Source organism: Anas platyrhynchos, chromosome 9 (genome assembly GCF_047663525.1).
Source record: "Anas platyrhynchos isolate ZD024472 breed Pekin duck chromosome 9, IASCAAS_PekinDuck_T2T, whole genome shotgun sequence".
NCBI lineage: Eukaryota > Metazoa > Chordata > Aves > Anseriformes > Anatidae > Anas > Anas platyrhynchos.
Window position 1 is genome coordinate 12,267,488 of NC_092595.1, and position 16,197 is coordinate 12,283,684.

General features: G+C 39.5%; 1 protein-coding gene across 1 annotated transcript in view; it reads left to right on the forward strand.

The window, feature by feature from the left end:
* Nucleotides 1-16,197, forward strand: part of FCGBP (Fc gamma binding protein) — a 59,158-nt gene that overhangs the window by 1,456 nt on the left and 41,505 nt on the right. Inside the window, exons 2-17 of the mRNA XM_072042540.1 lie at nucleotides 92-141; nucleotides 229-378; nucleotides 1,584-1,846; nucleotides 2,444-2,525; nucleotides 4,678-4,743; nucleotides 5,032-5,276; nucleotides 6,716-6,999; nucleotides 7,585-7,862; nucleotides 9,026-9,621; nucleotides 9,836-10,400; nucleotides 10,998-11,197; nucleotides 11,296-11,676; nucleotides 12,704-12,990; nucleotides 13,703-13,974; nucleotides 15,089-15,238; nucleotides 15,840-16,096. Of these exons, the coding sequence (XP_071898641.1) occupies nucleotides 92-141; nucleotides 229-378; nucleotides 1,584-1,846; nucleotides 2,444-2,525; nucleotides 4,678-4,743; nucleotides 5,032-5,276; nucleotides 6,716-6,999; nucleotides 7,585-7,862; nucleotides 9,026-9,621; nucleotides 9,836-10,400; nucleotides 10,998-11,197; nucleotides 11,296-11,676; nucleotides 12,704-12,990; nucleotides 13,703-13,974; nucleotides 15,089-15,238; nucleotides 15,840-16,096 (4,126 nt within the window). The remainder of the gene's footprint in view (nucleotides 1-91; nucleotides 142-228; nucleotides 379-1,583; nucleotides 1,847-2,443; nucleotides 2,526-4,677; nucleotides 4,744-5,031; nucleotides 5,277-6,715; nucleotides 7,000-7,584; nucleotides 7,863-9,025; nucleotides 9,622-9,835; nucleotides 10,401-10,997; nucleotides 11,198-11,295; nucleotides 11,677-12,703; nucleotides 12,991-13,702; nucleotides 13,975-15,088; nucleotides 15,239-15,839; nucleotides 16,097-16,197) is intronic.

Here is a 16,197-nt window from a genome sequence, read left to right on the forward strand (position 1 = left end):
GGGCAGTAATTCAGTAAGAACACCTAAAAACATACCTTGTTCCTGACATCCTTTCTTAAACTGTTTCATTGTGTGTTTTTTTTCTTGGCAGGCTCAGACAAAGACCAACTGGTGGCTTGAGAACATGGGATCCTGAAACAGGTAACTGCTTGTTCTTAGTGCTATTGATGTCCAAGGCTGGTTTTGAATATACTATATCCTTTCCTTACTTTAATGCGTGTGTTTCAGCTTACCTCACCAGATGTGATTTTAATAACAATTCAAGACCGTTTTGTGACTGGACCCAACCTTGCAATGTGAACCAGGGAGTGTGGATACGAACCAAGCATGACACTCCAACTGATGGAACGGGTCCTGATGGAGACTATCCTGATGGAAGTAAGTGCTTGTTTGTGGTACTGTTAATTTCCTTTTGAAGACTGCCTGACTATCTTCTTCTTTCTATTTTATGAAGAGATTCATGAAATCCTTTGAAATGTGTCAATTTGGTTGACACATGTCTTTGGCTTTTCACCATGCTCAGTCACAGGTAAATGAAACTAAGTTGTACCATCACGGGCTGGAAATCTGCACTGGTAAGTGCAGTAGAAGAAAGCAGAAGAATGTTAGTTACACCATGCTTAAGACCTCACAGAGAAGGCAATGACATGCAACAGGTCATTGTTCATGAGAAATTTTGTGGGCAAGTTACAGTGATACCTGCTAATGACAATAAATGTAATGACTGCAGTACTGACACTAGGTAATTTTCATGATAGCAAAGTTTTACAAGATCATGTCGGAAATTAAAAAATGCCTTTAAAAGGCTTGTACTCAGCTACATGTGATTGAAAATCTGAGGTCTAAAGTGCTCATGTCATCAAAAGAGTGCTTAGCACGGCTCCACCTCTATCTGTGTGAACCATTATCCTTGTACCAGCAGTTCTATTTATAGGAAATCAGTCTGCAGTGATATTTTTTTCTGTAATTATCCCAAGATTGGAATGGTCACCTTCTATCAGACTCAGTTAGTAAGCATTACTTAGTTAGATTAGATTAGAACAGTATCAGTTTGGATTTTCAGTAAGGAATTTTTACATTTTTAGTATTTTGTTGAAAGAAGAAGTGAAATACTTTAAACAGAGATTCACACAACTAGATAATAATGTCCTTTTTTGTGGAGAAATACTCTACAATGTAGAAATGGTCTTTTTTCATTCCTTTCCACAGTCAGATGGGAGAGACTTGACTAACTGCATTGAGGAAATGTAGCTTTGATCTTAGTACAGGGAAGTGATGACAAGCAAAACCGTCAGTGGGGCACTTTATCTGGATGTGCTGTCTCTTGAAAGATGTTTAAATTTTGTTCATGATGCCAAAATAACTGTTCGTGTGAGATAAATTTTATTTGCTTTCTAATTTACACTCCACTTTAGATAGCTATAGAATGCTAACTATTGCAACGTAAATTACAAATCCCTTCTACTTTGCTTCTTTGTTAATGTTGATGCACTTGAATTCTTCCAGAGTTGTACTTTGGTTTTAAGTTACACCTAACAAGTTTCAAAGATTCAGCCTTATTTTTATTTTTTTTCACTCTGCAGAAGGCTATTTCATCTACCAAGAAGCAAGTAATCTGATCCCATTTGACACTAACAGACTTGAGAGCCCAGATGTTGTGGTTTCTGGAAAAATATGCATAGACTTCTGGTACTATATGTTTGGGTCAGAAGAACTGAATGAGTTGAGAGTGATTATCCAAGACAGCACAGGGGAGTCTGTGGCATGGAGTCGGAAGGGAAACCAGAGTTCCTCTTGGAATTACGGTGCTGTCACTCATACTTTTTCAACACAAACAAGGATAAAGGTAATATATTTTCAGAATAAAATTTTTGTGCAGTGTCAGCATTAATGTTTGTTCTCCCTTTGCAAGCTGTAAAAGATTGTATATGTAAGCTAGAAAATATAACCAAGAATTTATTGTTTTACGTTTTGTAAGTATAATACCCAAATGCTCTGTGCCAATGAACCAAGAAGAAACAAACAACCCCGAGTTTTATTAGTGTTTTTAGCTAATGGATAAACTATATTTACTTTTCTCTCTCTTTCCTTTCTTCCTACCCTCCCTTCTTCCCTCATTTCATCATGATGACAAGGACTTTAGGTGCCTGTGGGATGCTGCCTACGTTCAAGTCCTCTATAGAATCCAGAAAACTAATTTTAATAAGTCATTTATCAATCAATAAAATAAAATAAACAGAGTGCAGTGTTTCATCAAGTCCCTACCTTGCTACAGAATATATATTCTAGACTTCCGAGGAAAGCTAGGAAAACTGTTCCACCCTCAGTTCACCTGATGTCCTTAGAGATAGACCAGACAGAATATTTTGAAAACAGGTTGAGGGAAATTCTGTCATATTTGTCTGAGTAATTGTTGCAATGATTCCCTTTACATCCTGGCTAGGTCATTTTTGAGGCTGTCCGAGGACTGACAGAGTATGGGGATACAGCACTGGACAATGTGAGAGTAAGAGATGGATCCTGTGGTGAGTTTTATATTTGTGCCTTAGCATACACTCCTTCCTCATCTCTGTTTAAGCTGTTGACCATTATTCAATTCCATATACAATATCAAAACTCCTTGTAATTCCAAACCACAAAAGAAATGGTAAAAGCTTTACAGCTCACTTCATTTAAATGTTACCTGTTCTGGTGTAGATTCTTCCCAAATCTTTCCTCACCACCTTGAATGTAGAGAATAAGCTATCTCTGCAAATGTGATCATTTTCACAAGGTTCAACAAACTTTAAGTTTGAAGTCCATCTTTAAACCCAGTCAAGGATATGAACATTGGTCATGAATTACAGATTAAATGATCTAATCAACATTTTACAGCAAATCTCTGTTCATATGAGCTCAGCAAATAAACAGAACTTTCATATGCAGCACAAATAAATAAATAAGTAATGGTGACTCAATAATGCTGAATTGCAATACCATTTCTGTCTATGAATCAGCAGTTTGAACTCGATTCCTGATCCTGTAACAAAACAGCCAAGACTTGCACAAACTGTGAATGACTTGGGTTCAGAAATGAATTACTGTTTCATCCCATCTGTACTGTTATGCATGCAAAACTTATAAAATGTGAATTCTACAAGGAACCTGCTGAATATGGTATAGAAAACGTCACTAGGTATAAATAGGTCTCTGTGAAACACTACTCATATAATGATGATAAAATGGTTCAAATTACACTAGGCAGGATTTTTGGAGGGTGAAGAGTTCCATTCGTGTTCACACCCTCAGAACACGTAATTTTCTTTAAAATTCTGTGCATAATACTTGGGGCTCTTTTGGAGAGCCAGCTGTTCATTTTTTCCGGACTCATTACCACACAATTCAGCCACTGGATGGTGCACTAAATGTAATTCCGAGAGGCGAGAGAAGTGCTCCTCCCTCTGTTCAACTGTGTGGCTACTAATATGATCAGTTCAGTGAGTTATTAGGCCTTGTTAAAAAAAAAAATTAAAAATAAATAAAAATAAATAAAAAATAAAAAAATCCTCCCAACTTTTTGCTTCTAGAAGAATGCTCGATGGAATAAACATTTTAATCAGACTCATAAAAATCTAAATATATGTCCATTTATCACATGAAAAATTAGTTTTCAAGGCAATTTTAACAATCATTCTTTGGGTTATATGTTCGATACTCATATTGTCACTTGCAGAACTTCTTCACCTTACATCTCGAGAGACAATCTTAGAAAGAGGTTTTCTTCTGTTCTGTTTCTCAGCTCTACAACAAAGTTAACTTAAAGCTTGAGAGTAAAAAAAGAACAAAAATAAATTTTTGTGCTGCACATGCAAAATGTTCAGCTGTGCCAGAGTAGGGAACTGGATGTGCAGAAGTGGGCATAAAAGAAGGAAGTGTGCAAGAAGCCAGTGGATGCAAAGCAGTTGATCCCATTTTGCAAGCAGTTTATTAAAATGTGTTTTCAGCTTTGAAGTTAGAAATCATCAAGTGAATAGGATCATTTTATACAGAGCTTTATCAGTATATACTGAACATCAGTTTATGTGAAGTCTATTGTCTTTTTCTAAATTATAAGTATCCTGCAAAACTCCCCACTTCCAGCTTAATCATATGGTGAGCACAAAAAAGTATGTAGTTGCTGTATCATAATTTACAAATCTCTACCTTGTCCTCTTATGACTTTTCTATGCTATAACTAGACTTGTTTTCTATACTATAACTAAATTTTTTATAAATAATGCTATTAGTAATGTCAATAATAAGGTTGGATGGGGCTTTTGGCAACCTGCTCTGGTGGAAGGTGTACCTGCCCATGGCAGAGATGTTGGAATTAGATGATCCTTAAGGGTCCCTTCCAACCTCAACCATTCTATGATTTCATGAAACATGCATCCAATTGTAAATACACTTACAGTTCCAGAGAAGCATGCAGGGACAAGCTCAGTCACTGTCACCAACCTAACAGTCAGATGAGCTCCTAAGAGCTCAAAGGACCTACATGTACTCAGTTTTAAATATAGGCCATTCCACTCACTTCAGTGAAAATCTTCTAAATTTAAGCTGGTGAAGAGTAAGTTGAAATTCATGTACATTGGTTAGTATGTAGTGTTTATGGAGTAATGTTATAACTCATTGTTACCTTATCTTCTCTATTGACAGATGCAGTTTCCACCCCTGTACCACCAACACCTACACCAACAGAACCTACACCATCTCCACTGACAGGTAATTTTATCCAGTCACATATGCTAGTCAAGGCATTTTAGAAAGGTATTTCTACCAGTGCTACTTAAATGCTTTAGTTAATTTCTCTGTGTGTTTCTGAGTTAATTTCTCTGTGTGTGTTTCTATGGCATTGCTGTATGAATCTATTTTTTTCTGTTTCTGTCCTTCCATATATAATCTATAAAATGGGGGTGACTGTGTGTTCCCACTGCACAATGCAGGTATGAGGTGGCCTTTCTGGATGCACCAATATGTTGATGAGAACATATTCCTTTTTCCCATCTCCAGAAGCAATTTGTAGCATACATGGGGATCCTCATTATTACACATTTGACAAGCAGCGTCATGACTTCATGGGCACCTGTACCTACACCCTGTCCAAGCTGTGTGAGAGCAACAGCTCGCTGCCCTACTTCAACGTGGAAGCGGCCAATGAGCACAGGGGAAGCAACACTCGTGTGTCCTACGTCCAGTACGTGGATGTCGATGTGTATGGCTACAGGATCAATCTGGGTAAAAACAGAGTTGTTAAGGTAAGGCTGAACGACACTATCACCAGTAATTCAAGAAATTGTAGTGCAATGACTACAAACATACAGTGATATTTAGGGGGCAGTCAAATACTTAGGACTAGTAGTACTATAGAGTCCTTAAAGTAAACATTGGGATTTCGGAATTGAAAGCACAGGTTAAAATGTTGTGCTATGTTGCTAGGAGGCAGGACCAAAACTGATGCTCCAGATAGCTTTGGTGGGCTAACCTACCTTTCAAGCTTCCCCCCACTCCCAAATTTATTCTGCAGCAGGAAATAAAAAGGCCCTTCATTAACTGAGGCTGAGCTGGTGGTTATTTTCCAGGCCTATACAGTGGCCTATAAAGCTGCATGCTTGTCTGTGATTTCTATTTATTCCACATAACCGCTAGCTTCACCTAATATCTGGCACTTGCCATAAAACAGGGCCAGATGAGAGTCCCAGAGAATATCTGATGACTCTCCTCATGCCGAATGTATCATTTGGCCAGCTATTGTATTTTAAGACTTCTTTTTGGCACACTTCCATGAAGGGTGAAGGTAGCAGATACATGTTTGATTCAAAACCCACAATAAATGAATAACTCACCTTATTTGATTAACACCTTTCTTATTAAAAATAATAATAATAATAAAATTGCAGTGATCTATGTGAGATGAGATAAAGGTTTAAATATACACAGTGACCTTTCCCATGTGATCTTAGAAGCACAGTGAATTTTATATCCACATTTCTCCAACAGTTCCTCTTTTATATCTTTCCGTTGTATTTACATTTTTCATTATGTATGTTCCTAAGTAAACTAAAATTTCTTATGTATATAATAAGAACAAATGTTCAAAGTAAATGTTAATTTTATTAAATTAAAAAAAAAAAAAGAAAAAGAAAAAGAAAATGAAAACTTTATACAAGCATGTGTTTTCTGTTGTTTGGCATCTCATGTGTGAAAATTAAGAAGACAGAGGAAAAAAAAAAAAAAAAAGAAAAGAAAAAAGAAAAAAGCTTTTTCAAAATTTGTCCAGTCTGAGACTTTATTCTAGCTACATCTTTTAAATCTTATGCCATGTTCTTTGTTCATGCTCCTGTTGTTTTATCCAAAATTAAAAGGTCTGCCATCAGTTATTCCTGAAAGACCCTGCTAAGTTTTGGACTTTTTTCAGCTGGGTCTGATTCACCAATCTTGCTTTGACCACAGCTGGGACCTTGAAGCTAAGTATTTGCATTGCTAGGTCTTAAGGCCTTAGATCGTTTGCCCATATACAGCATTCACGTTACATAAGACTTCAAAAAACAATAACACTATGGTCTGAGTTTTTAATGCTTGTACAGGCTCACTATGCAAATCCTATGCTCAGTATAGAAACATAGTCTAAGAGGATCACCATTAGAAATACTTCTTTTAAAGTGATTTTAAGGATTGCCTTTCTCTGTCCCTGCAGGTTGATGGAGTCATTCAGGTGCTCCCTCTGACCTTGGTGCACCCTGTCAGTGTTTCCTTAAGCGGGCAGTATGTTGTGGTTACCACTGACTTTGGGCTGAATGTCAAGTTTGATGGAGATCACAGAGCAGAAATCACTCTTCCCAGTACCTATATGTCAAAAGTCTGTGGAATATGTGGAAACTATAATGGGAACAAAACAGATGACTTTCTTAACCCAGATGGAGAGATGGAAACAAACTCGGCCAGCCTTGGAAACAGTTGGCAAGTTTATAATGACTCAAGGTAGGACTCCAATCAGAATGTTTGGCCTTAGCTATTGGTTATGCAATGAGCAGTATTTTATGCAACTGTTGAATGTAGCCCAAAAATGTCAGGAACAAGGAATAAAATATATTCTTGTCAGTGAAGTTCCTTCACATATCTGGGTAAACTTTCCTAGCAAATTTTCCTAGCAAATTCAACAGTGTTTAAAAAGAGAAAGTTTGAATATAACACCTGCAGATACTAGAATTTCAGTTAGTGTTATAGTATATTAATGCTAATACTTAAAGATCCTGTTTGAACTCTTCTGAGATACTTAACAATTTATTTTATAATTACACAGTATGTTATTTAATGACGACAGATATTTAACTTTGAATGCTTTTATTTTTTGTTTGCTCTTCCTAGGTGTCTGCCATGTCTAAAGCTTGTTTAAACTTAAAATAATAATAATAATAATGAATTAATGTAGGTTTTTGTTTTTTTTTTTTAAATGTTGAGCTAGCCTCCCTGAAGTTTTGTTAGGTGCAATTTGAAAAGCATCTTGGATGCAATTGCATGCAAAGTTTGCCAGTAAATTTTTACACATCATTTTTTCCACACCAGGTGCTTGCCAGATGATGGCCATACCCCAAATTGCACTGATGATGAAAAACATATCATCCAAAGCAATGACTACTGTGGTCTGGTCACTGATCCCAGTGGTCCATTCCAGAACTGCCATTCAGTTGTTGATCCACAGAGTTATTTCGATGCCTGCCAATATGATCTCTGTGAGCTTCATTTGAGCAATGCAGCCCTTTGTCAAAACCTGCAGGCTTATGCGGATGTGTGCCAAGCAGCAGGAGTCCAGCTACAACCATGGAGAAATGCAACCTTCTGCCGTATGTATCAAAGACTACTGGAAATTACCATTTGTCAGAAGGATATAGTTAGGACTGCCTGAGGAGAGATCATTTTAGGATTGAAAAATTCCAGTAACACTGTGAATCTCAACTGATTAAGATAAAGATTTCAGGATTATGTGTAGTCCTCAATCTGAGTCCTTTAGGAAGCCTTTAATGAAACTACTTAAGCTGTTTCTGGATGAAAGGAAAAAAAAAACACTTTCTAGTCCATCTTCAAATAGAGTTGAGGTCTTTTCCTTTGAAATTATATAGTGTCCCTATGTTTTTGTTTAGGAGTATTAAGTATGTCAGGGACATTTGACTTAGAGGATTTTTTACTTTCTGGGGAAGTTGTAGCTAATTTAAGTGTCTTTGAGAAAAACAAAACAAAGCAACAACTTGTTTTGCAAATGCTTAGTTGACATACGAGAGTTTCACCGACTCTACTTGCAGAGACACTGAGCTATCTTCTGCCATTCCCCAGATAGTCAGCTGTGTCAGATTTAATTAATGGGAGAATGGACAGAGAATGTAATTCTGTGATCTCTGTCTGCTTAGGAAAGTAGGCTAAAATAGAGCAAGGTTATGTCATTAAAAACTGAACCGCAACATGTAAGTATGCAGAAACTGGAAAAAGATTCTTCAAGAAATGTTAATTCTGACATATTCTCACTTGAAAACCTCATGTTTAAAACCCCTAATTAGCATTTTTTTTATATGTCATGTGTCTAACAAGATCTAAAAATAGAATACAGCACTTGTACATCCTGATTATTTAACAGACATTTAAAACACTGAGGAAATTAAAATATATATATATATAAATCAAGAAGCTACAAGACTAGAATAAAAGACCGGACCAATCTAGCACATATCAAGGACAAATAGAATGAGTGATATACTCAGCCCATGCAAGTGACCAAAGAAAACACCTACAAAAGTAAGAGGTCTCCTAAGAAATTTTCACCGTAAGATATTAAAAAGCTCAAAGCTCAAACTAAATTAGAGGGTGTTTAAACAGGAAACACATGCATTAGATTGCCAGACAAATCCAGGATGTCCTCAAATATTTCAGAACAAAATAGAATATGTAATTAAACAACAACAATATTTCAATAATTAAAAGATAAACCTGTGTATTACTATTTTTTATTATACAGCACTAGCCTGTCCAGCCAACAGTCACTATGAGCCCTGTGCTGCAGCCTGCCCTGCCACCTGTGTTGACCCATTAGCACCGTATAAATGCAGTCTGCCGTGCGTGGAGAGTTGCGTGTGCGACAGCGGGTACCTGCTCTACAATGACCGATGTGTGCCCAGCCAGCAGTGCGGGTGCTGGCACAATGGGCAGCACTACCCGGTGGGCTCGGAGTTCTGGACGGACAACAGCTGCTCCACAAAGTGCACGTGTCCCACGCGGGGAGGCAAAGTCCAGTGCTCCAGCGCATCATGCCCTGCGGGCCAGTACTGTGGTGTGCAGAATGGGAAACCTGAGTGCCTTGACCACACATATGGCATCTGCAACATCCACGGTGACCCTCACTACATTACCTTTGACAAGGTGACGCACGACTTCATGGGGAACTGCACCTACACCCTGGCCAAAGTGTGCTCCAACAGCTCCGTGCCCTACTTCAATGTTGAGGCAAAGAACGAGCATCGTGGCAACCCCCGAGTGTCGTACGTGCGCGAAGTCCTGGTCGAGGTGTACGGAGAGCGCATTGCAATAGTCAAGCAGGAGAGGAGCCAAGTGCTGGTAAGGAGCTGGGCTGGCTCAAGCACGGTGTGTGTGCGAGGCAGGGCTGGCTTTTCTTGGCAGGGCATTCCCTCTTCTCTGCTAAATGGGTCCCCAGAGTGCAGCAGATGTATGGCTGTGCAGCTGCAGGGGTGTCTGTGCGAGCGGGGCTCGTGGTCCTGTGGGGCCGAGGGCCCCAGAGAGACCACGGTCCATTGCGGTGCGTCTGCCCTAGGTGAACGGTGTGCGCCGGACCTTGCCGGTGAGTGCAGCAGGAGGAGCCATCAGAGTGAGCACAAGCGGCCGCTACATCGTCCTGGAGACGGACTTCAACCTCAGAGTGTCCTACGACGCCGACCACTCGGTGGAGGTGAGGGTGCCCACCACCTACTCCAACCTGACCTGCGGCATGTGCGGGAACTTCAACAGCCGGCGAGAGGACGACTACATGATGCCCGACGGGCAGCAAGCCGCAGACTCCAATGCATTGGGGGAGAGCTGGAAGGTGCCCGACGGTGACCCCTCTTGCGGTGTGCCCCCACCCCCGGAACCCTGCAGTGCGGAAGAGGAGAAGCTCTACCAATCGGAGCAGTTCTGTGGCATACTGACTGCCAGCCCAGGCTTTTTTGAGAGCTGCCATGCCGTGATCAACCCCCAGAGCTACTTTGACACCTGCTCCTACGACCTTTGTGCCCTGAGTGGCAGCCAGGAGGTCCTGTGTGGTGCCCTGGAGGCCTACGCTGACGCGTGCCAGGCAGCCGGCGTGACTCTTCTCCCCTGGAGGAATGCCACCTTTTGCCGTGAGTTTCTCTACAGAGCTGAATCTTTGAATAGTTCCCTTGCTGTCTCAGGAGGCTGCTTTCAGGCGCTAGCACTCAGTTTAGAGATCTTAAATTCTTCACATATTCCCCCATGAAATATGAGCAGATAAGGTTCTACAAAATACATTTCATTAATTTTTACTGCCAGAAATATGAGGAGAACTCCGTCCTATCCCAAGAATCTATGTCAAATAACTAGCAGCAGGTCACTGATAACGTGGAATCACATGTGAGATTTGTAGGTTGTTTTGCCTTTAACTGTTTTGTTCCTTTCCAGTGTATATTTAATGACTTCCATAGTTCACATACCACCTAAGTAGTAGACCTCACGTAGAAAGCATTAGTATTCATTTGGATTTGAAGTTGCTAAACATCAAGGACATATGTTAACATTCAAGCCTTTTTCTTGTAGAGTGTTTTTCGTTTTTTGCTTTCTGATTTCAAAATAAGAAAGAAATTTTATTCTCCAATGCAGTTTCTGATAAATTACTGTCACTAGTTCAAAATAATCCCATTTTGCATCCTAGCTTTATGTGAGCTGTGATCATCAATGAAGAGCCTTTTACTGTTTTTCAGCTGTTGCCTGTCCTCCTAATAGCCATTATAACCCATGCACCAGTGCTTGTCCTGCAACCTGCACTGACCCTCTTGCATCAAAGAACTGCAGCAAACCTTGTGTAGAGGGATGTGAATGCAACAATGGCTTTGTCATCAGCGGGGGACAGTGTGTGTCCATGAACAACTGTGGCTGTCTTCTCAATGACAAATATTATGAGGTTTGTTCTAGCACATAGTTATGGGGCTTTTTTTTCACAGTTCATCATTAATTCTTAACTTTTTAAAAATTTTATTATTATTTTGTCGTTTCTAACAGAAAGGAGAAGTTTTTTGGCAAACAGACTGTGCAGGCCAATGTGTATGTACTGGAAGTGGGACTATAGTTTGTAATTCCAACACATGCAAAGCAAGCGAAGTTTGCAAGGTGCAGAATGGACTACTAGGATGTTATCCATTGAACCCCAGCACCTGCCACATTTTTGGTGATCCACATTATGTAACCTTTGATGGGAGACTGTACCATTTCCAAGGAGACTGCAATTATACAGTTGTTGAGACATGCACAAATTCTTCTGAACAGTTTTCAGTGACAACCAGAAATAAACATAGAGGAAACCCAAACTGGACAGCCTTGGACTCAGTTGCTGTCACACTGAAAAATCTTCATATTGTTGTGAGGAGAAATAAAGAGACCTATGTAAGTGTTCTACTTTAAGCACAATCTATCATATCTGTGCACTGCATTTTTCCAACCAGAACTGAATCAGGTTTCTCTACTTCATTCACCTTCAAGACTACATATGCTAGAAGGCACATAAATATTTTTTTTGAAGAGTCAGAAATCAGCATAGCGTCATTATGCATTATGTCCAGTCAAATCATGTCTGCATTAGGTTTTAGGAAAAACATCTCCAACTGTAACTTCATCCTTAAATAGAAAGCTTTTGCTGAACTAAATCTCAGTCTGGATTTTACTGTTCTGGTCTTTAAATCAGAAGTAGTATTTTTGCTATATGCTCTCAGACCTGTACATACCAGAGATAGCTTTAAATTAACTTGTCCAAGTATTGCTATGCGTGTAGCTGTGACAATACAGTGCTCAACTTGTGCTGTAAACCCATAGTCATGGAATCATAGAACAGCTTGGGTTGGAAGGGGCGTTAAAGATCACCCAGTCCCAACCCCCCTGAAGTAGGCAGGGATGCCACCCACTAGATTAGATTCCCCAGGGCCTTGCCCAGCCTGGTCTTGAGCAACTCCAGGGATGGAGCATCCACAACCTCTCTGGGCAACCTGTTCAAGTGCCTCACCACTCTCTGAGTGAAGAATTTCCTCCTAACACCTAATATAAATCTCCCTCTTTCAGTTTAAAACCACTCTCTCTTGTCCTATCATTATCTTCCTGAGCAAAAAGTGACTCTCCATCTTTTTACAAGCCCACTTTAAGCATTGAAAAGCTGCAGTGAGTCCTCCCTGGAGCCTTTTCTTCTTCAGGCTGAATAAACCCATCTCTCTCAGCCTTTCTTCATAAAAGAATATTCAATATATGAGATAAGTATATAGCTGATTAGTCCCTGATCAGCTTCATTTTTTTGGTCTATCTTGCTCCTTAGAATAAGGCTGACTTGCTGAAGAAAGCTATGGGATTAGCAGTATAGAGACCTCTCCTTTGTTACTTGGAGCTTTATTGACTCACCTGTTTGTGTGGGCTTTGTTTTCTTTAGGTGGATGGATTTCAGGTTTCTCTTCCTGTGGATTTGAAGCATGGAGCAACAGTAGCTGTAAAAGGACATTATGTAGTCATTGATACCTCTCTAGGGATCCAGGTGAAGTTTGATGGCGACCAGGAGCTTTTTATTCAGGTTGATGAAAGTCTCAAAGGACAGCTGTGTGGTCTGTGTGGGACATTCAATGACAACCAGCTGGATGATTTTCTTAAACCAGACAATGTCCTAGAACAGGATCCAAATAAATTTGGTGACAGCTGGCTAGTGAAGGATGACAACTGGATGTAAGTATCCAATAATATTAAAGGAAACAGCAAAATACCTGAAACATAGAGCTTCTACTTAAGAGATTAACACACATAATATGCATTCCATAAAAACCCTTTTTTGATATTACTTGTTGGCTAGAATTTTCACCTTTGAAAAATTCCACATCTCAGTAGAAAGCACTTTATTTTTAAAACTACTCTTCAATGGTTTTCAATATGAACTTTGTACATTTTATTTGAAATTGGGCTCCTTTTTTTGCATGTTAACTTTATTTCTTCTTGTTTCTCTATGCTAAAATATCTTCTTTATATCATCCAACTATAAGAAAGCTAAATATATGCCTCAGATTCTCCTCCTAACATAATTATACATTGATTAAGATAAGCACTGTCTATTAATGCTTTCATACACTAATTAGCTACCTTACTATCCAAAATAGTGAATTGAAATTATATTCCTTGTGTTAGATATCTGGTTGGCTGGTTTCTTTTGACTTCAGTCTATGGATGGGTAGGCATACCTTAACAACTCACTACTGTACTCTTAATGGGGTGAGTCACATTGTAATATTTCTCACCTTTGGCTCTTAAAAACTAAAGATGAGAATACACAGCAGATCCACAGAATTCAGCATAGAGTTCTATTATTGTTGAGGTGTACCTTACAGTGTAGAACAAAATATAAATATGTATTATATAACCATGCTGCTGTTTATTTTTGATGCAGATGTAATCCAGTTGCAGTTGTGCCACCGACCTGTGACACAGAAAAAGAGAAAGAATATGAAGAAGTCTGTAAAATTATTTTGGAAAACAGTGGGCCTTTTGCAGTCTGTCATTGGTACATTCCACCACAGCTGTACTTTGAGAGCTGTGTCTATGACTTGTGTGCCACAGAGGGGAATTCTGAACAATTTTGCAAAATTTTAGAGGCATATGCTGCTGCCTGTGAGCTTGGAGGTGTAAATCTGGGAGAATGGAGGGAAGGTACCATCTGTGGTAAGTCACAAGGCCATTTGGCCAATAGCAATGCAATTTAATCCTCATGTTACAAATATAAATGCAAATAACTAAGAAGCTGAGAAGAATTTCAGAGAAGGTGATTCAGGAAGACATAGAAAACTTTTGATTGCTCAGTGTCTTACGAAATCAAGCTTCTAGCCTATGCATTTAATGGTCTTCCAGTGTTCACTTTAAGCCACAGTGTTTGAACGTTTTTGACTTCAGAGAGTTATTCAGAACTGGGTCATGAAAGCCAACATATCTGGCAGTTAAGTGATGAGCCAGGGAAAATTAAACACTTAGTGTTTTCTTTCAAACCAACTTGTTATTTTTTCCAAACAGATCACCACTCTGGCTTTAATAAAATATCTTTTTGTTTTTGAGAAGTGTTAATACAACATTTACACCACTAGTCTACAGTTCCAGGTTTTAATAAAGCATGTCAAATAACTTTAGAAGTGTATAAACCAGAGCTTAAAATTAATAAGTGAAAATCCTGCAACTTGACTTGAGCTCTATTTAGCCTCCCACTCATTACACTATTAGGGCCTTATTATCTAGGCAGTCTAGTTAACATAGAAGAAGGACTAGAGACATGAAACTGCTTCTACAACTACCAGAGGTGATCACCAGAAACAGAAAAAATGACAGCCTGTCTATGACATGAAAAGACATTCCATAACCTCTTTCAAATCTGAGGTAATATTTCTCATCACAATTCAGAAACTGTAAAAGAAATGTTAGGCCATTCTCATAATAGTGTCTAGATTTCTACCCAAGCTGCACTTTGAGAGCCAGCTGTTGTGCCAAATAGGAGAGCTTTGAGCAATTTGCAGTGACCAAGGATTAAAACACAGTGTAAAAATAGAGGATATTAATGCATTATGATGATAATTAAGTAATGGACTTATAAAGAACAGATATTCTCAGATACATTTTGACATTTAATAATCAATGTTTCTGTATGGATTGCTTCTACTCACTCTGTTATATCATCTTCCAATCTTTAATGGACATGAGTGCATGAGATCTAGAAGGACATTATCAGAACAGTGAAAAGATTCCAGGCCTCATTGTGGAAACTGTTTTTTTCTATCTGCAACATGTACAGCTGCACCAACAGCCTGCAATATATCCTGCACGTTTGATGTTGACTTCTGTGGATGGGAACAGGCAGTCGATGACAACTTTGACTGGATAAGGAACAAGGGGCCAACACCCTCACCGAACACTGGCCCTTCCTATGACCACACAACAGGAGGTAGGAACAGCAACCAGTATCTGGCTGTGCTTCAGGTAGAGCGGTCTCTGAGAAGACTGCAAAGAGCCTCTTTTAATAGGAAATCCAGGCAACGTGTTTCCAGGGCTTTATCCATAATCTTCTGCAGCAGTCAGGAATTTGTCTTGGGATGAATGACCAGTGCAGCACATGGAAGAGTGTGTAACATGCTTGCATAGTTACCTGCAGATAGGCTTCAGGGAAGACATACCCAGGCTGAGATTAGATCACTTCAATGCCTGACCCATAATTTAGGATGCTAGCCTTCCCCTAGGGAGGAGGTGTAATCTGCTGGAAAACCATTTGGGGACAGGAAATTTAATGGTGGTGCTGGGTACAGGAAAACTATAATATTATAGACTGATTAAATGCCCATATCATAACATCACACGCTCACTGACCAGTGATGTCTAGACTTCTATTCTGGAGAGAAAAGCGCTCCATTTAAAGTACCATGAAAACTATGTGCAGACTGCTCTCGCCATGCCTCCCAAGAAAATGCAGCTGCACACAAAATGTAAAAGAGGTATTTTGTATAGCCCAGATGCAGCAATATGAGAACTTACAACTGTGCTATTTCCAGATGGCTATTACATATACCTGCAAGGAAGTGAGCATAACCCAGCTGATGTAGCTCGCTTGGCCAGTCCAATATGTGGTTCAGAAGGACCGCACTGCTTCCGCTTCTGGTATCACATGTACGGGGTGGCTGAAACAATGGCCCTGCGCGTGTACGTAACTCACAATGAAACATCAACACTGGAATGGAAAGAAGCTGGAAACAAAGGGGACAGATGGCATTTACAAGAGGTCACGGTGCACAGCAAAGGAAACATGCAGGTAAGGGCAGAGGCTCAAACTGCCATCTGAGACGGGGTGTGCTTTGAAATGGCACACAGTGTTTGTGGCTGGAGCTAATGCTGCAAACCATCCCTTCCCTT